The 20416-nt window shown below is 36.7% G+C and overlaps 1 protein-coding gene across 2 annotated transcripts in view; it reads right to left on the bottom strand.

Annotated features, from left to right (window-relative positions):
* Positions 1–12941: 12941 nt before the first annotated feature.
* The window catches only part of ZC3H12C (zinc finger CCCH-type containing 12C), an 84686-nt gene continuing 77211 nt past the window's right edge, over positions 12942–20416 (bottom strand). For both annotated transcript variants that reach the window (XM_020996150.2, XM_078156845.1), the window contains exon 6: positions 12942–20127. In XM_020996150.2, coding sequence (XP_020851809.2) covers positions 18731–20127 — 1397 coding nt within the window. In that variant the 3' untranslated portion in view covers positions 12942–18730. The remainder of the gene's footprint in view (positions 20128–20416) is intronic.

Genomic DNA, 20416 nt, shown 5'->3' with positions numbered 1-20416 from the left:
GAGAGGATGCCCATAAATTGGGGAATGGCTGAGCAAGTTGTGATATATGAATGTAATGGGATACTATTTTTCTAAAAGAAATGATGAACAGGCTGACTTCAGAAAAACCTGGGAAGACTTATATGGTCTGATGCTGAGTGAAGTGAGCAGAACCAAGAGGACTTTGTACACAATAGCAGCCACATTATGCAATGACTAAGAATGTTAAACTGAACCCTTCTCAGCATTACGAGGATCTAAGACATCTCCAGAGGCCTCAGGATGGAAAATGCTGTCCACATCCAAAGAAAGAACTATGGAAGTCGAATCACTCTCGCTTATTTTTGCCTTCAGTTGAGTTTTGTTTCATCTTTCTGATGGTTCCTCCTATTGGTTTTAATTTTTACTTACAACTTCACTAACGTGAAAATAAGTTTAATGGGTATGTAAATGTAAAGCCTATGTCAGATTGTGTACCGTCTTGGGGGGGGGGGAGAAAAAGGGAGAAAAAATTTTCAACTCAAAAGCATATGGAAAACAAAATTTAAAAAAAATAAAATTAAAATTAAAATAAAAAAAAGAAACTTACTCTCAATTGGCTCAAAGAAGTAATAATATACAAATTCAGTTGAATATAGAAATCTTAGCCTACAGGGAAGTAAAAAAGGAAGTGGTTAAGGAGGGGGAGGGCTGAAGGGAGGATTGATTGGAGGAGGTAGTGGTCAAAAGCAAAACACATTTGAGGAGGGATAGAGTGAAAAGAGAGAGAAGGATAAAGGGGGGGAATAGGATGGAAGGAAATATACAGGTAATCATAACAGTGAAAATAATTTTAACAGTAAATGTCTCTCATACAGGCCTTATTTTTCAGATATATAAGGAATTGAGTTAAATCTATGAGAACATTCCCCAGTTGGTCAGAAGATAGGAACAGGCAGTTTTCATATGAAGAAATCAAAGTCATTTATAATTATATAAAAATGTTCTAAATCACTACTGATTAGAGAAATGCAAATGAAAACAATTCTGAGGTATCACCTCACACCTATCAGGTTGGCTAATGTAATAGAAAAGGAAAATTACATATGGAGGAGATGTGAGAAAATTGAGACACTAATGCACTGTTGGTGGAGTTGTGAAGTGAGTCAACCATTCTGGAGAGCAATTTGGAACTATGCCCAAAGGACTATAAAACAGTGCATACCTTTGACCCAGCAATTACCACCACTAAGTCTGTATCCCAAAGAAATTTTTAAAAAAGGAAAAGAACCTGTATACACAAAAATACTTATAGCAGCTCTTTTTGTGGTGGCAAAGAATTGGAAATTGAGGGGATGTTCATCAACTGAAAAATGAATAAACAAGTTGTAGTATATGTGAATATACTAATGTGGTATAAGAAATAATGAGCAGATAGATTTCAGAAAAACCTGGAAAGACATGAACTGATGCAAAGCGAAGTGAGCAGAACCAGGAGAATGTTATACACAGTAACAGCAATATTATAGGATAATCAAGTGTGAATGACATAACTATTCTCGGCAATACAATGATCCAAGACAATTCCAAAAGACATATGATGAAAAATGCTATCCATCTTCAGAGAAAGAACCGGTGGAGTCTGAATGCATATTAAGGCATATTTTTTAAAAACTAAATATATTTTTATTTTTTTGGGTGGTGGGGAGTTGTCTGTGCTTTCTTTTACAACAATGTTTTTCATGAGTGCACATGTATATAGCAAATTGCTTGTCTTATTGAGAGGATAGGGGCAGGAGAGAGAGAATTTGAAACTCAACATTTTTTAAAAAATGTTAAAAATTGTTGTTACACATAATTGGGAAATTTTTTTTAAAAGTGTAGTATATAAGAACATCAAGCCTGGACTGAATTTCTTTATATAATATGTCACATTAGACAATTAGAATTAGGTAATGCTGTTTTTTTCCCTCTCTAAAAGGGAGACTGAAAATGAACCTTATGTAAGTCAATGCTCTGTGCCCTGAATATTGTCTTCATCCCTAGATTTAATTAAAGTGTAGCCTAAAATAGTAGTTAAAGAGAACAAATTAGGTGAAAGTTTTCATGCTTGCTTTTTGGTCATATTTATTCACATATAATAGTGACCCAAGAGAAATAGGACACAGATAAACGGAGAGAGCACTTACTAAGTACTTACTGTGTACCAGATGCAATGCTAAGTGCTAAAAAGAGAATTGAAGCAACAAGGAAGACAACCCCTGACCTCAAGGAGTTTATGTTCTAATAGGCAAAACCAATAGGATTTAATGCCCAGGTGGTTGGAAAACCAAGTCAAAGATGACTCCAAGGTTTTAGGACAGGTTGAAAAGAATATACTTTGAGAGTTGTCTAAAGTTAGCAAAACGTGCTTCTCTTATGTATTTTTCACATTTGTCCTGTCATAATCATCAGACGGTTTCTGCTCTCAAAGAGCTTATAGCATCTTTTCCTTACCTCCTGCTTAGTGGGACTGGGATTGGTAATTAGTGGGTGCTCAAGCTGGATAAGGTTCGAGCAAGATCCTTCCTCGGGTGTAAGATGAAGTTAGGCACTTTAGGGAAATTGACTAGTTCCTTTCAGGCCACCAGACACATTCATAAGTGAATGCTGTAGGGCATTATATCTTATCTCTATGGTCTAGACGAATTAATATAGCTCCTTAACAGGCTTCTCATCCTATGAGTCATTTATAGACAGAGGATCTGGCTTCAGCTGGCTCTTTTTGCTGCTAGTGACCTCCAGGCTTAGTCTGTGGGTTTTCAAAATGAAGGCACAGAAAGCAGGCATGGGACTTTCTTGGCCTCAACTATCTCAGTGTGGCTCTGGTCTAGGAAGAGAACTCCGGGTTGTTGTCATGGTCTTTCCTTTAACCCAATCTATCTAGGTTATATGCCCACATTTGCAATGATGATGGGGACAGCTTTACCTGTGGGAAGAATATTTACCTTAGCTCTATTCCCCTCAGTGTCCTAGCCTCTTGCATGGTTTTGATTTTTGAAATGTCTTCTTTTTTTCTGCCTTTGCCTCATGGCTTCATCATAGTTTAAACCCATAGGAAAGATAAACTGACACGGAACCTCACCATCATTTAAGGCCCCACAAATCAGCAATTGGAATGGGCTGGTGGGAATACAGTGTGTGTGTGTGTGTGTTCTGAGAGCCTATACCACTTTCAGAGCATCTAGGGTGTAAGAGGCCACTTTGTAAAGGCACTAACCCTTGAAGCCTCTTTTATTGCTTTGCAATGACCAGGCTCCTGTCTGATGGTTTTATAGCCAGAAAGATTTAATGCCTCTCCTAAAATTGCTCCAGTTTTATGTAGTTAAATGCAGACTACTGGGGGCTCCTGAGAGGCAAAGATTTCTGGATGGGATCATATAGAATAAAAATATAATTATTAACCATAGGGAGTATTTGGGAGGCTGAAGGAATTTCTTAAGTATAGGAGGTTTATGGTGCAAGAAAACTAGTCCAATGATTTTCCTTCCAGGTTGATTATATTAACAAACATACCAGGAAAATTCAGACATATAAAAGCCAACAAATTAGGAAGTACACCAGGTCACCTCGACTCCTCTTTTAGAAGTCTGAAGAGCCAGAGCCATGCCTTGGCTCTCTTCTTGATCTTCCTGTTCATTCCCCTGGGCCCTTAAAAGAGGGCATTGCCCAACATATGTAAACTAGTTTTCTTCAACAACATAGTCAAAGCTCGTGGCTACATAATTTCCCACACCACATCATTTCATCAACACTGTAGCAGTAAATTTATAATGCACCAGGTATCACTTCCTGCTATTAATTTAAGAGGTTCCTATCAGGCAAAATGTTACAAAGTGAATTGAGTTAAATCATAAAGTTCCTAATGGTTCCTTTGGTTCGTTCTTGGAACCTGCACGAATTTAGAATATGTAACATCAGTGCCCTGGGCAGCCCCAGGCTAGGAATGAATGGGCCAGCAGTACCTGGGGAACTCTGGACTTTTCTGACAATCAGGAAGTGATGTTGGGACTGAGGAAGGCATGAGACAGAGTTGGCATTTCCTGGACTGTGGCCATTCTGTCTCTTACCTACCTTTATGACATCTTAACTAAACATGAACCATATATAGAAGTTGTACTGTTTGTTATAAAGTAATTTTGCTCTCTGCTTTACTTGTAAGTTATCTATATGTCTGTGAATTCTTGCAGGTACAATACTGGTTTGTCCTTGCTTTATTAAATAATTTGATTAATAGAGCAAGTCCATGAATCCTTGCTGGAATTTATAGAGTATGAGAACTGCTGAGCCACTAAATTTTGTTTTTTTCTATCTCTCTTGTCCCTCAGCTCAAGCCATTTCATAGCATACTGGAGATAATGTTGGGCCTGGAGTCAGGAAGACCTGGCATGAGACTCCTGTTAGCTGGGTGAACCTGGGCGAGTCACTTTACTACTGTCTCCTTCAGTTTCCTCAACTGTAAAATGGGGATAATAATAGGAATACCTCCCAGAGTTTTTGTGAGGCTTTGATGAGATAATTGTTCTTTTAAAAAAAAAGCACTTAACAGTGCCTGTCACATAATAGGCCCTAGGGAATAAATGTTTGTTCCCTTCCCTCTTTTTTTCTCTGCCTCAAAGTTTTTCAAATACCTATTTGAAACTATACACAAATGAATCATTTACTTCATTGAAAGAGGAGAGAGTTTGGAAAGTCTCAGATTTTGAGGCCAGATGAAACTGCTCACAGATTCTTTATCCTACAGAACTGACCCCAAGGCAATAGATATGGTGCTATAGTGATGGTAGGGGCAAACTGGTGACCTTGTACATATTCCACTTACTACTCAGTTTAGGCAAGGCAGAGAGCTGATGAGCAATCAGTGGGTGGGAACCTTTGAATACTTCCTATTCTTTTACACTTCTGGTGGCACTAGTTTATTTTCTTGAAGTATAATTCCCCCATGGTGACTGAGTTGGGCATATATTTGGTGATCTAATTAAACTTTTCCATTTTCAATCTCAGGTTGAATTTGTGCAAATAAGGAAGCACTTGAATATAAATAATAGCTGATTTCAACACAGTGGGGTTGCTACACCAGGAAAGTGGTGTTAGGAAGAGCTAGAAAGCTCTTCAAAACAATTTTTAAGAAAAGGTCCCAGAGGAAGACACTGGCGATGACTACAGATGGCTGAAAATTGTCCTGTTGCCTTTCATTTCCCAACACCACATAGAATGGTCTCAATATATTTCTTTCTGGTAGAAGTAGGCAATACCTTGCAACATGTCCAAATCAGAACTCATTTTCTCCCCAAAATCCCCTCTCAACTTTCCTCTCCAGGGCACTCTCATCCTCCAAGTCACCCAAGCTCACAAGCTCTCTCTCATCTTCCACTCATTTTCACATATCCAATCTCATCAAGTCTTGTTTTTACCTTCACAAAATCTCTCACATAGGTCCTCTTCTTTCCATTTGACTGTAGTGGAAGTCCTCATCACTTCATGCCTACACTATTTTAATAGCCTTCTGGTTGGGATCCTTGCCTTGTTTCCCTCATTTCCAATCCATTTTCTACACAGTTGTCTAAGTGATTTTCCTAAAGTTCCCAGTACGGCCATGTCACATACTCCTCCTCCCATACTATTGTTGTTGTTCAGTCATGCCCAACTCTTTATGATTCTATTTGGAATTTTCTTGGAAAAGATACAGGAGTGGTTTGCCATTTCCTTTTCGAGCTGATTTACAGATCAGGAAACTGAGGTAAGCAAGGTAAGTGGCTTGCTCAGGGTCACACAGCTAGTTCCTAAGACTGGATTTGAACACAGAAAGAGGGGTCTTCCTGACGCCAGGCTCAGAAAACCTCAATGGATTGTTCTTACCCCTAGGTCCAGATATAAAATCCTCTGGTACTTAAATCTCTTCATAACTTGAGCCCTTCCTACTTTTCCAATATTCTTGAACCTTACTACCCTCCACACACTCTTTGATCCAGCTATGTTGGCCTACATATTGAACCTCCTACCTACCACCCCATATTTTATCTCTGTACTTTTTCTACTGGCTGTCCCTCAGGTCCTGTTGTCTTCCCTCTAAAATGATTTTCTGGTTATACTGTATTGATCTTTTACATAGTTTTTGGAATGTTGTCTCCCCATTAAAATGTGAACTCACTGAGAGCAAGGACCCAGTTTTTGCCTTTATTTCTGTCCCCAGCTAGTGCTTCACACTTTGCATAGTGAGTCTTAAATGCTTGTTGACTGACTTGACTGTATGCTGTGGAAACTTAGAGACTGACCAATAGCTGCACACCCTGAATTAGGAGATAAACCATAAAGGTCAATATTTCTATTAATGCAGGAGGCCCCTTAAATCTTCAGGGTTCATTCACGTTGTCATCTCCATCAAGCATTAAGGATTTCCCTTTCAACACCTCTTGAATTCCTTATAGAAGGTGTCAGATTGATTTCCAGGGACTGGAAACCTTCTGATTGAGTCAAGCCTCTCATCTTTTACTAGTTAGTTCTGGGATAATGGATACCACTGGATCTATGCTTAAATCCTTTGCAACTTGGTAAGACTTTGCTAGTGCTTGCAATCTGTTGGCATGGCCTTTTGGAAATGCATGTTATTTCCTACACATCAAAATGGATCTTTAAGAAAGAGTCAATGTTAGTCAATATATCCACAAGTATATTTTGAGTACCTACTAATTGCCAAGCACTGGGGATACAAGAAAAAAGTAAAAATAATCCCTTTGTGATACATTCTATCGGGTGAAACAACATGTACATATGACACAATGTAAATCCAAATTAATTTCCAGGGCAGGTCGAAGGGAAATTACCAAAGACCTTATGTAGAAGGGCATTGTCAATTCAACATTGGAGAAAATATTTAAGAGCAAATGGATCAAGCAAGGTACTTCTGAATAAAATATCCTGTACTCATACCAATGATACTGCTCTGTTTTCAAGTGATCAGATATTACTTGTGGAAAAGATACTATTCACTCTAGATTATCTATTACTCTGGCCTATTTTTTCCCCTTAATCGAATTTGTCAGCTTCTGTTGATCTTAACTTTGCAACAGGTATTGAATCATAGAATCTCAAAGCTGGAAGGGATCTTAAAGACCATCTTATCATTCAGTACAAGATTTCACCTTTATAATTTATACATCAATGGGATCCATGAACTCTTGTATTTCTTCCATTCGTGACTTTATGCTATCCATGCCTTCTCATCTTATGTGTGTCAGTGGTTTCCCAAATATTTCCCATTGAGGATCTACCCAAGGAGCTGGAAGTCCTCCTTTATGCCTTGTTAGTTTACACATAGCAGTACAGTACTTGGTCTGTCCATCTATTTCCCCTTCTTCTTAAATGATAGAAGCATCTCCTCGGTCCAAAATTTGTTATTTTTTAATGCCACTTCTTGCACAGTTTATTAATGAAGATTATGTGTCCATTTCCTTAACATATCGTAAGTCTCTCCACTGCCTTTTTGGTCATCTACAACTTCAGAGATTATGCAATGTTTCAAATTGCAATCTCATGGCATTCCAGAACACTGGTAATAAAGGTAAGTTTTTGTGATGGGGAGCAGCATGGGATCTAGTAAGAACAATGCTTCATTTCCCAAACAAAATCTAATACACTCTGTTCTTCTTGTCAATTCTGGGTGCAGGTCACTGCCCATGTGCAGTACTTGTTTATGCAACTAAATAGCCTGGTTTGGACAGAAAATATGTTTCACCTAAGTTTTTCCCACTCAAAAGATTTCTACAACATCCTTATCTTGTTTCTAGGGTTCCTAGATTTTGAAGCTGGAAAGGAATTCAGATCACCTAGTCCAATGTGCATCAGACCCACCACCCCTATTTTCCCTTGAGTAATTTCAGTTAACCACTTCTTTGTGAAATGGCAGTCCATTTTTACACAGAAGCCCTGCAAATTAGTGCCAAGTATGCTCACTTTACAGATGAGAAAATGGAGTCCCAGAGAAATGTAAACGGATGGCCTAAACTAAAACTAGCTAAAAACAAACAAAACAAAAAACAAAAACAAAAACCCAACACTACAATCTAATTGGCCTGGGTTCTTCTATTCTGCTACTTACTTCCGTATTGTGTAGGCTATGCTAAGTCTATTAAGCCTCTCTAGGACTCATGTTTCCACATTCATTTTTTAAAAAAAGGGGCTGAATGAGATGGTTTCTAAAGTCTTTTGTTTTAAATCCTAGGATCTGAAGTGGCCAAGGCAGGTCTTCTGCTTCCAAAGTTCAATGCACTTTCCATTGCTGTAATTAATATTATGTTCATTATAACAAACCAAAACCTGCTACCTGTAACTCCCCAAAATTGTTCTTGGATGAGCACTCAAATGTCTGTCCTCTTCCATGCTATTACTTCCCTCCCCCACCTTCCCATGTCTTCTATCCAAGTTAAATATCTCACTGCCTTCGACTATTTCTCATTTGACCAAGGTTTGTAGAACCCCTCCCCGTCCCAATTACTCTTGTCTGGACAGCTCCAATTTGTGGTGCCTCAAAATACAATGCCAAGAGTAGGACACAATGCTGTAGTGGTCCGACCCTTTGTGCAACACAAAAAAGGACATTATATTTCCATGAACTCTACTAATGATTAGAACTTCTAAAAAAAAGCCTCTAAAATACTGGAAAAAGAAACATTTCTACTAATTATATTTTTTCTACTAATAATTTTTCATGTATAGGTGGGAAAATGGGTTTATAGAGAGGAAAAGGAAAGAGACAAAAAAAAACAGGTGATGAGAAATGATGAACACAAATCCATGGATGTATGGGAAGGCCTAAACAAACTGATACCAAGGTAAATAAGCTGAACTACGAAAATAATATATACAATGATTTCAGCAATGTAAATGGAAAGAACAACAAAACATTTGAAATGGAATGTTGTACAATTATAATGCCAAGGCTTGACTCTAAAGAAAGGATATGAGAATATAACTCCTTGTTTCTTTAAAGGGCAAGAGATGGAACACTGCATGTAATGTCAGATTTTTTCAATAGGTTGGTAAGTTTTGTGCCACTTTTTTTCTTCCCTTTTTTTCTTTTTTATTGGAGATGTTCTGGTGAGAAGAGTTGGGCTGAGATGTACAATGGGAAATTTGGATGATATAACAAATGATATCAATAATTTTTTAAAAATTGGTACCACCTCCCAAACAAAACCCAGTAACAAACAGATAACCAAGGAAAAGGAAAAGCATATTTAGGAAGAGACCAGAGATAGTAGAGGGTTGAGTTTGTGGGTTGGAATAAGTAGCATTTCTAAAGAAAAATCTTTTCACCAGAGTGGAGCCATATTACCTAGGTTTTTTTTTAAATAGGATCAAAATTAATGTATTGTGTTGTTACTACTTCTAGGCACTGAGCTAAGCAATGAGGATACAAAGGAAAAAGGGTAACATTCCCTTCTCTTAAGAACCTTACATTCTAATGGGGAAAAACAGAAGTGTGAGTTACACACACATATATGAAAGTCATATACAAATATATGAGACACTCACAAAGTAGATAGAGAGGAATGCACTAGCAACTGGAGTGGAGGTGGGGTAAGAACATTTGAAAGGCAGAATTTTCATTGATTCTTGAAGAAAGCCAGGGATTCTAAAAAGCAGAATTGAGGAGGGAGAACATCCCAGACCTGTGGGACAGTGAGTACGGAGACAGAAAGTCTAGAGAGATGTATTGCGGGGGGTTGGGGGAGGGAAGATGAGTTCCCCTTTGGACACGCTGAACTTGAGATGCCTACATTCAGTTTGCAGTTTGTAAAATGGGACGGCAGCGCATGAGATACACCCAGGGCTGGAGGTTGTGTGTGTAAGAGAGAGAACACCATTATTCAGTATCTATTATTATGACCTACAGAGGTTCTGCTAAGGAAAACTTACCTACTGATTTTTTTCTTTAAACTTGAACCTTTAAAATTTAGTTAAATACTTAAAATTTATCAGTTTTCTTTCTTTTTTTTTAATCACCTATATGTTTAATTAAAAGAGCAATAAAATATCAGGACTCCTGGTAACTTCTATTGTATAGTCTCCTCAAAACAGTATTTTTCAAAAAGACAAAAAAATGACAAAGAATGGTCGTTATGTGTCCACTTGGTGACTGATCACAATTTGTGTTTCCTATCTATGCTGTAAGCACGGGTCCATATCCAATCTGCACTTTATATCATTGACAATATATGATGTCAACAAAGTTACCCCTCAAATTGCTGAAATGATACTTCAAGGGAAACATTTAAGTAACAAACTGCCTGTATCAGAAAGTTGAAAATATGTTAAGAATCAATAATTTCAAAATTTAACTAAGATGACATGAAAACTTGAAAACTCCACCTAGAAATGATTGTGTATTCATTCTAGTCACCTAAAAAAAGTGTTTTGTTCTACTGGAGACAGAAAGGGGGCTTAGAGAGCATCTTTGGGGCTACATGAAACCTGGAATCCGTACATCCTCCAACCCCTTCACATTCTGTGCTGTGTATTTATGAGGTCACTAAGCAGGAATATAAGAAAATCCATTGCTTGAATGACATCCTTCCAAACACCCTCAAAAAATACATGGAAATGTTGCATTGCAAACTGTGACTGGAACAAGGCGAAAAAGAAGTGAACCAGGGATCTGTCTTTGATTGAATGAGTCTCCAGGAATTTAGTTAATTTGTATTATAATCATAATATCCTAAATAATAAACTCTTCCTTTTTTGGAAGGAGATTTAAGTTAATTGTATGGGAAGTAAAGTTATCATATACAATTGGATATTTGTTTGTTGAAAATAAATTGAAAATGAATGTTTTCTAGGGTTGTTTTTGTTTTGTTTTGTTTTTCCTCCTGGCATCTGGGAACTGAAGCACCAGTCAAGAGACAGCTATGTAGGACGCACATAATTGTTACTGCTACTAGATTATCAGTCTAAAACCACAATCTGTAATTTATTTTTGTGAATGGGCTCAAGCCTAAACTACTTTTATATTTTACTGGGAGTGCAAAAGCATGCTACTTCATATTTATATAGCATTTTAAGATTTATAAAAACATGGGATTAACCTCACATTCTAACCTGATGGATTAATGAGACAAAAGGAAGTTATATGACAGATTTTCAATCAATTATGGTCAGGGTTTGCTAGCTGGATTTAATGCTGGGGGAACTAGAAATAATAATTTCCCTCATTTTATTTTTTTAGGCAATTGGGGTAAAGTGACCTGTTCAGGGTCACACAGCTAGTAAGTGTCAAGTTTTTGGTCCGAGGCCAGATTTGAACTCAGGTCCTCCTGACTTCAGGGTTGGTGCTCTATCCACTGTGCCACCTAGCTGCCCCTTTCCCTCATTTTTTCATGGATGAGGAAACTGAGTTCCAGGGGGATACAATGATTTGCTCAGTATAGTAAGCCCAGAACAAGGTTTTGAATTCAGGCTATGAGGCAAATCCTGTGCTGTTCTTACTATTATTATTATTATTATCATCTATGTCAACCACAGACACAGAGGTCATCATATTTGTTGACAACACTTCTAAATCTAAATTGACATGGCATATCAAAATATATTAAGGACAAGTAACCTTACAACCACATCTGGACTATGGTGAATCTCATAACACTAAAAATTTTCAATTCCCCAAAATCAGAAAAAGGGAAAGAGAGAATGTGGTGCAATGTTTTATAGCTACAAGAAGCTTAGACAACTTTTTTTTTTTAAAGGAAGGCTCTAGGAAAACTGAACCACAGTTTTCAGGTTCCAACATAAAGGAAAGAATGAGGCGGTGCAGAAGTGGTAGATAAGGAAGGACCTGATGGTATCAGTCTAAAAACAAAGGGCAAAGTGTTTAGGTCAAACATTAGGAAAGAATTCTTAGTTTAAATGGGTAGGAGGGAAGGGAAGTATTCCTAGGAAAAGCAGCTAGAAAGATAAATTTCCTGTTTTACTTGAGAACGAATGGCAGCAGCTCTGGCAGCTGACATCCCATAATACCAATTTATTTGTGGCTCTTCTTTTATCTACTAACATCTACCCCTGTTCCTAGAACACATGTGAAAAATGTTTCTACCTTAATAAAATCAAGTTGGTGACTCTCTCCACCATAGATAGGGTTAAAGGCAAACACTTTAAACACAGTTATTGCCTTCTACTTCAGAATCCTACTGGAGGATATTCACAATCTAAGGACATGTCCAGGTCTCAACAGAACAAAAGTAGTAGAGGGACATGCTAACAGGTAGGATGATGGCCCAAATGAGTAGAAGGGGGTAGAAGACATAGAGACTAGATGACCAGCCCTGGAGGAACTGAGAGTTGCCTTCAGATTAACTTTAGCGTGATGGCTGGGCACCTTCAGAAGCTGTGAATTCTAACTTAAACAGTTCCAAATGTCAAAGGGTTAAATGTTGCATTCTATTTCTGTTATTGAAGGTCTGCTCAGATACTCTTCAAATACCATTTATTCCATGTTTAACTTGAGCAGGGTACTTCTTTCAAATAATGACATTTACTGCTACTACAACTAGACAAATTTTAGTATGGACTATAATCTAGCTCAACCTCTCTTACATGTAGACAAAAGAATAATGTCAGTGTCATCGGGCCTCAAGTCAAAGTTCATCAAATTTGATGAGATTCAAAACATATTGGACAAAACTTGCAAAAGGTTAGAAAGAAAACAATTCTGTCCTCTCTTCTGATACCATTGGTTCTTCTCAGCATGTTTCACTTGCAGTAACAATGACCTTAAGAAACAGTCCATTAAGTGAACACGATCCTCTGAAAAAGGAACTTTTTAACATCATAAATTATGCTTAGTCCAAGCACACTATGCTGATTTTATAATAGCTTCATTAAGTATTTATTATTTTTATGGACAAGGTCAACTTTTTGAAGAAACAAAAACAAATCAACCATAAGGAAAATGTATGTGGTTTTTTTTTAATTTTTTTTTTGTCAATGCCAGAATCACATAAATGTTTGGTAAAGAGTTTCATTAAATCTAAATACTGCTTTTTGGAGATATCCCATCACAGAACAAGTACGGAACATCTTAAATAAAACAACATAATTAATAACACCAGTTTATCAGGCAGTTCATCTCAATACTTTCGACTCACTTTTCCATTTAGAGAAAACTGAATGAGAAAAACTTAAATTCTACCTGTAAGCACACAAAGAATAAAATAAAATTAACAACCTAAAATAGGTTCCATTTTATACTTTCTGCAGGCGTTTGTTAAAGGTGCTTTGCATTTGGTGGTTGACATATATTTGCACATTTAAAAGAGCTGGGTTAAATTCAACATAGACACTGTAAAACAAGCAAAAACCACTCTCTCCCAAGAAATACAACCTGCTTTATGAATGGTGGCACAGGTTTTACTGAACAACGTTTTATTATTCATTTGAAACACCTGGACAAGGTATGGGAAAATTTGGTACATTAGTCTGAAGAAGTAAAAACTTTAAAAACTGTGTTTACCTAAACTAAAATATATAGATTTTTTTGATCCCAAACAATGAGGAGCTTAGGGAGAAAAAAGATTTTTTACACTTTAAACAAACAAAAACACTGTTTTTTTTTAACAAGTACCAAACATTGAGGGTAACAGACAATATTAGAGGAAAAATAATTAATTGATCATTATACAAATAACAATAGCACTGTTTAAAAGCTAAAGTTCTGTACCAGTACACACTTGTAACTATTAAGTTAAACAGGTAGGCATTTTAATATCTGTATGAAAATAATGTCACACAATATAGTACAATTTATAAAGCACTGTGAATGAGAAAATTTTCTAATGTGTCTAGTGCTAATGCACTCAAAATTACTTATGACCATACTGGAGCACCATTCACCAAGGACCACAAGCACAGTCTATCTATATTAAAAACCCAGACAGGGACAAGTCTAGGTATACTTTGTTTTCTAGAAAAAAATACACATGTAACCAATACACTCATAGCTACAGTTATACTAGTCACAATTTTCACATCTTAAAGATCTATAGTATGTGCAATTTCAACAATGGATTTGTTTTCCTCAAAAATGTTTTTTTTTTAAAGATCTGCTGTTTATGCAAAGCACAAAACAGGACATGAATGTGGCTTATCAACATAGTTCCTATAATAAAACAAACTGAATAGTTTTTTTTTTTAAAGCTGGATTTTGGGTCCATATGGCCTATTAAAAATCAAGGAGAAACAAGATAATCCCATTCATCATTATTAAAGCTAGCATGCTTATCAAGATGTCTTCAAACATCCAAAATATTTTAGTATTTTTAGGAAATCTCTATACAGAGCATTTAGTGGTGAAACTTCTGCTAGTTAAAAACACACACATTAAAACAAGCTTGAAATATATCTGATAATCACTTAGTATGACCAGCTGAAGGAAGTAAATCAAGGTGATTTAAACTACATTAAAACCTTCTCGTTGAAATTAAAGTCAACAACTATAACAGGTTTGGGTACTTTTTAGTGGCACTGGAAATAGAATTCTTTTTCTTATTAACAACACATCAAGAGTCTTATGCCCAATTTGCTAATATTTCTTATTCCCTGTTAGAGACAGATGCCAATCTAAAAGCCTTGGTGTAGAGTTCTCTGTTTTCACCAACACCTTCCATGTATTGTTCCTTCCAATTTATTTATTGGCACTTACCTTGAAGGATTAATTAAAAATGACATTCTGTTGGCTTTGTCTGGAATATAAATACTCTATTGTGGCTCATTTCATTCAGAATCAGACCTCAAGGCAACAGAATGAAATGACTAGAAAAATACACATTTATTTATCTTGGACAGGGAAACTGACCAGACGTTATGAAATTAAGATTAAGCATATAAAATGATGAAAGTCAAATGCGTGTTAGAAAAAACATCACAAAGCCTTGTACGTTTTCCTTCATTCAGGAAAACTGTCAGAGGTCTTAAAAAAAAGCAATAACTATCACAAAACTCTGAGGTGTGTTTGTTAGTTTGGATATATATATATATACATATATATATGTATATATATGTATATATATATATATATTACTGTATATGTACATATAGATACATACTCACAAGCCAAGTTAAATAATTATTTTTATAATTGCTAAAATTTTAAGCATTCTTTGTTTTAAAATTACAGTTCTGCTAAAATTATCAAAATAATTCTCTATAAATACTGGGAACAAAATCAGAAGTGTTGTTCTCCTTTCAACTGTGGCCATAAATCTCATCATCAAGCTTGGTCACCTAAAGCCACATAGCTCAATCAGAGCAAATTTTGGCAATCAATAGTAAATTCTCCCTCCTTTAATTTTAGAATATATATGTGTGTATATATATATATATATGTCATATATATTATCTGTACTCACACTTCTTTTAGTTATATTATAATTTTTCATTAATGAATTTACATAAAAACACACAGCTCGAGATTCTACAAGTACTGAACATTTTGTACAGGTGCGTCTCTTCTTCAAATGTTTGAGATCTACAATGAACTCCATCAGGATTCCGAGATCATAAAAATGATACTGCACACAGCATACACTAAAAATGAGGAAATACTCAGGCCAATCGATATGGTCTGGGCACTTCCTCCATACTAAAACAAAGACTATGAACTAGCACATCATTGCACGATACAGTCAATTCTCAATTATTCAGGGTATGACTGACCACTGTAACTTCTCCTTTCCCCTCATGGTGAACCTGTGGGCCATTTCACTACTCATGTTAGCACCTCACGACAAGGTGTTCCAGAAATCCTAGCTATTACAGCTTGAAACCCGTACAAGGACTTCTGGGATACTCCATTGAAGGTTATGACAGGGAAAGTGAGAGAATGTGAAATATCTTACTTCAGTTTGCTTCTAATTAATTCACTTGAAAATGTGGTGGGGAGAATCTTTGAGTTAGGTGTTAATCTTATTTATTCATGAACTACCTCCCCCTCATCTTTTAGATAATTAAGAACTGACAATAACTAAATATTGCCAAATAACCCTTGTCCTTACACCCTGCAAAGTAACTCTGATGCTTCAATACAAAATGAAATGCTCCACTTGACAGGAGAATACTGCAACTTATTCACAATTAGTTGTTATTGAAGAATTCAGCACGGGTAGTCCAGATCTGTTCATTGCATGACACTGTTGTAGGCTATCCTACTGCTTTCTTATAGTTTCAACCATGAGGTCAAACTAAAGTAGCCATTAATATGCAATCTGTTAAAACATCAGAAAACCACAATGAAAATGTGATTGATATACGTCTATATATCTTTCACTTTAGACGGTATTCAAAGCAATCTGGGATAGTTTGGCAGACAGACATATAATTAAAATGAAGAGCGATGGAAACAGAAAATACAAATAAAATCACTGCTACACTATGCTAGCCATACCTACACTATGGTGTAGTATTTAAAAAGTGTGGTTTCATTAAAAAAAAAAACACCCATACAACTACGATAAAAGCCATCTACATACATAACCCTGTTATTGGCACTGAATTAGCCTCTACATTAAAACATGTTCTACAGATAGTGACCGACAAATTCAAGGATAAATATTTCCACAAGTGCAGAAGGTGTCTCCCAGACACCACTCAGGAGAGTTCATGTAGCATCACCTATGTTATTACTGAATACAGATGAATGCAGATCCCACCCTCAAAAACAACAGTAAAAGCTGTATAGAAGAACACGTTCCTGAATTAGGTTTGCTGAACACGGTTCAGATTATTGGCTATGTCAATAAGCACAATGCCTTGGAGAAGCATTTACAGTATACCCAAATCCTACTCCATGCAACACACAGTGTCACATAAGTAGGGAAAATGTCATCCTAGTCAAAGGTGCTTGGGCGTTATTTTCAGGCAGCATTTTACCTTTATTTTTCATTACGTTCACACTAGATAAGTTTTAGGAGAAAGAAAAATGCCAATAGAGTGACTTTAATAGATACTTATATATCATATAAAATTGAGACAGACATTTTAAATTACCTAAACAAATTGTTTCTTTTATTTTTCTACCCTATTCTAGATCTCAATTCTACTTTTCTTTTTAAAAAAAATTAAATAAGGGATAAAATGTTGCCCAAAAGTCTAATCATAGTTACGCATTTGTGTTTTAACTACATCTACAAATAAAAATGGTTCTTATAGTTAAAAAGATACAATTTGTATCAACAGTAAAAGGTACTTTCTGGTTTTTCAGGGTTTCACTCCATACTGCAGCAAGTAGAATAATCAACAGTAAATCACGAACTATGGAACTGTCTCAAAGCCGACTGACCTGAATAATCCCATTATACTATGCAGAATTCTACAACGTAGGCAATAGCCCAAGCTATGTCAATCAACTGTCTACTGCCAAATGCAAAACCTATTTTCTAACCCATGAAAATGGAGCTAGCAAAACCCATGACTTTTAAACCAGAAATATCCCTTACTAATACTAGAACAGACTTTAGTCTGTTTCTAAAACTACTCTATTGTGGCAAGAATCAGGCCCTAATAATATAACAGGCCAAAAAACTACCTTCAAGAAAATATACAGTATCTTACAAAAAAACTTAAGTTACCATTTACATTTCCTCCACCACCATCCCTATAGTGCAGTATCAATAAATTTTGCATATCCTCAATGCATAAAACCATCTCAGGCCAGCCTTGATAAACAGCAAGAAAACTGAACAGTACATTAAATATAAAAGTTGCATTGAGAATAATTAGATTCATTTAAAAATAGGTAAATATTGTGAAAGGGTGTTTTATCCAGTATTCCTGTGTGCCAGTACAAAGAGGCAGACACACATAAAACAAGAGCTTAATGGAAATCTAGGATTTCAATTCCATTTCTATTGTTTAGAAGCACAAAGAGCTGGATAATGATACAGATCTAAATCGAGACTTTTTAGGCTTTTGCCTTATCCATAAGGAATGGAAACTAATTTGTTTTCCATTGATTGCATCTGCTGTCCTCTAAATCAATCATATTAAATCAACTATTTAACTAATAGAAAACAAAATAAAAACAAAAACAAAACAATAAAAAGTGCCATGTATTGTAAATCACTCTAATATACTGTTACCCATTTCAATAAAAACTGGTAACTTACATTTTGTTTAAAAAGATAAAGTCAGTGCTGTATAATATCTTTGTTTTCTATAAATAATGATTCTAGCACAAAAAAGCCCACTTCCCCCAAATAAAAATAATTTTAAAAAGCTGTAAAAGACTCAAATTAAGCCTGGCTTGACAAAAGTATGCTAATCTAGTCAAATGCGCTCAACTTTCTGAAAGTATTGTAATTTCTTGCAAATGATAGGCAAAGACCCAATTAATTAAACATAAAACAAGGATTAAAAAGTGCTGCATATAAACCCCTGATGCACCAAAAATTATTATCAAAGATCACAGATACATCTATCAAACCAACCTGGAAAAATTTCCAGTTGTGAATATAGTTTTAAAAAAAGGAAACATTAAAAAAAAGTCAAGTTTGAAGGTAAAAGAATCCCGTGATACTTCCAATGCATGGGGCTATACATACAGATACCATGATACAGGATTTCACATAAAGGGATTACTAGAGAACCTCCTTGCTGAGAAGGAGATCACAAATGCTACTGTAGCAAACCTCCCTCAGCATCTGAGCTGAACAAACAACGACTAAACACCACGAAGATGCGTCATTGCTCAATAACCCAGCTGTGATTTCTCCACTAAAATAGCTGCAGCAAGTTGCTGAGCATCGGTCATGTGTGGGTTTCTTTTCATGACAACTCTCACAAGGTCGGATGGGAAAATGTTGCACAGGTTGACGTACACCTTTTCTCGGCTGTCCTGGTATCTCGGAGCATCTTGCGGCAGGCCACAGAAAGGTGCCCGCCACGTCTGGTCCTGCTGCTCAGGTAAGCTTTGGAAAGTAAATGGCTCATAGCATGGCTGGGTGGCGTTATCAGGCAACGAGTACGTCTGACGGTAGCCATATGCATCAATGCCATAATTCTGCCTCTCCCAGGTCCCCGGCCCCTCTTGGCGGGAATAAGGCTTTCTTTGTCTAGAAGGAGAACTGTCATAGAGCCGAGAATCTGAAATACTGTCTATCCGTGTGGACACTAAAGATCTCCCCAGGTGTAGTGTCTTAGAGTGTGCTGAATTCTGAGGAGAGGGATAATCGCCAGGGCAACTGGACCGAGCCCCCACAGCTGGATGCTGCAAATGCACAGCCATGTATGGAACGGGAGGCTTATGATGATGCTTTGGTTCTTCATGACTGTAACTTTGCACTCTAGTTAAGGGATCATGGAAAGTTTGTAGAAAGGGCTGGGAATTAAGGCGGCTGTGTGGGTGCATGTGTTGACACTTTAAGCTCTCCTCCAGTTGTGGGTCAGGAGAACTAACATAAGACCTGTCATTGTACCCCACATAGGAATCACTGCTCCCACAACTCATGCTCCCTTCACTACTGCAGTCAGAGGCTACAGAACTGATTCTGTAATCTGTGTCTAAGGAGAAACGCCTTTCAGGACTCCTGGGGCCAGAGACACTAAGATTTGAGTATGCATTCAACATGGAATAATATCCAATGTCAACAGGTGAATCACATTTTGGATACTGTTCATAAGGCATTGGCGTTCCATGATTTTTGGTTGCCATCATCATCGGAGGATACTGACCCTGGGGTCTTTGATCCTGAGGTGAGAAATGAACTCCAGACGGAAGGCCATTGCTTAAAGGCGTAGTACTTTGGGGTTTTGCAGCAGAGGAAGATGGTATACTAACTAAAGAAGGAACAGACCTGGTTTCCAATTTGTTTTTGGTGGGAAGCTTTTCCTCTAAGTCTTGATAGACTTGAGTTCTTATGCTAGGATCTGATTGCCTCTTTGGAGCAGCCCGTTTGACATCAGAAGTGCTATCAGTTTTAGTGCTACAAGGAACACTATTGCTTTTCACTAATCCTCCTTCATTTGCAGTTTTGGCTGCTGTATTTCTAGACATGGCACGAAGTTCATCAGCTACTGATCTCTGTGGCTGACTTCCCCTCTCAGGATGGTAGTATTTGCACTTGTGTCCATAGGTACATTTCTTTCCTAGGAAAAGCAAAACAAAGTGAACTAGAAAGCATAAAAAGGGTCTTTAAAATCCAAATGAACATTCAATTTTAATATGAGAAAAATAAAGGAAATTTGACACATATTAGGAAGCATCCTCTTTCCTCTGGAGAGAAATCACCTTTGAATTCACACATCATTCTTCTCTGTCATGAAGGCTGGTTTGAGTAGATGATTTAAATACTTCTACAGTGCTTTGGCTATGATATTACAATCCTACCTCACAACACATTGATGTAAAGTTTTACATCAGGCAGAAACTACCACT

Source organism: Phascolarctos cinereus, unplaced genomic scaffold, assembly GCF_003287225.1.
Source record: "Phascolarctos cinereus isolate Bilbo 61053 unplaced genomic scaffold, phaCin_HiC Scaffold_726;HRSCAF=1367, whole genome shotgun sequence".
Classification (NCBI taxonomy): Eukaryota; Metazoa; Chordata; class Mammalia; order Diprotodontia; family Phascolarctidae; genus Phascolarctos; species Phascolarctos cinereus.
This window is presented reverse-complemented; position numbering and strand designations above follow the sequence as displayed.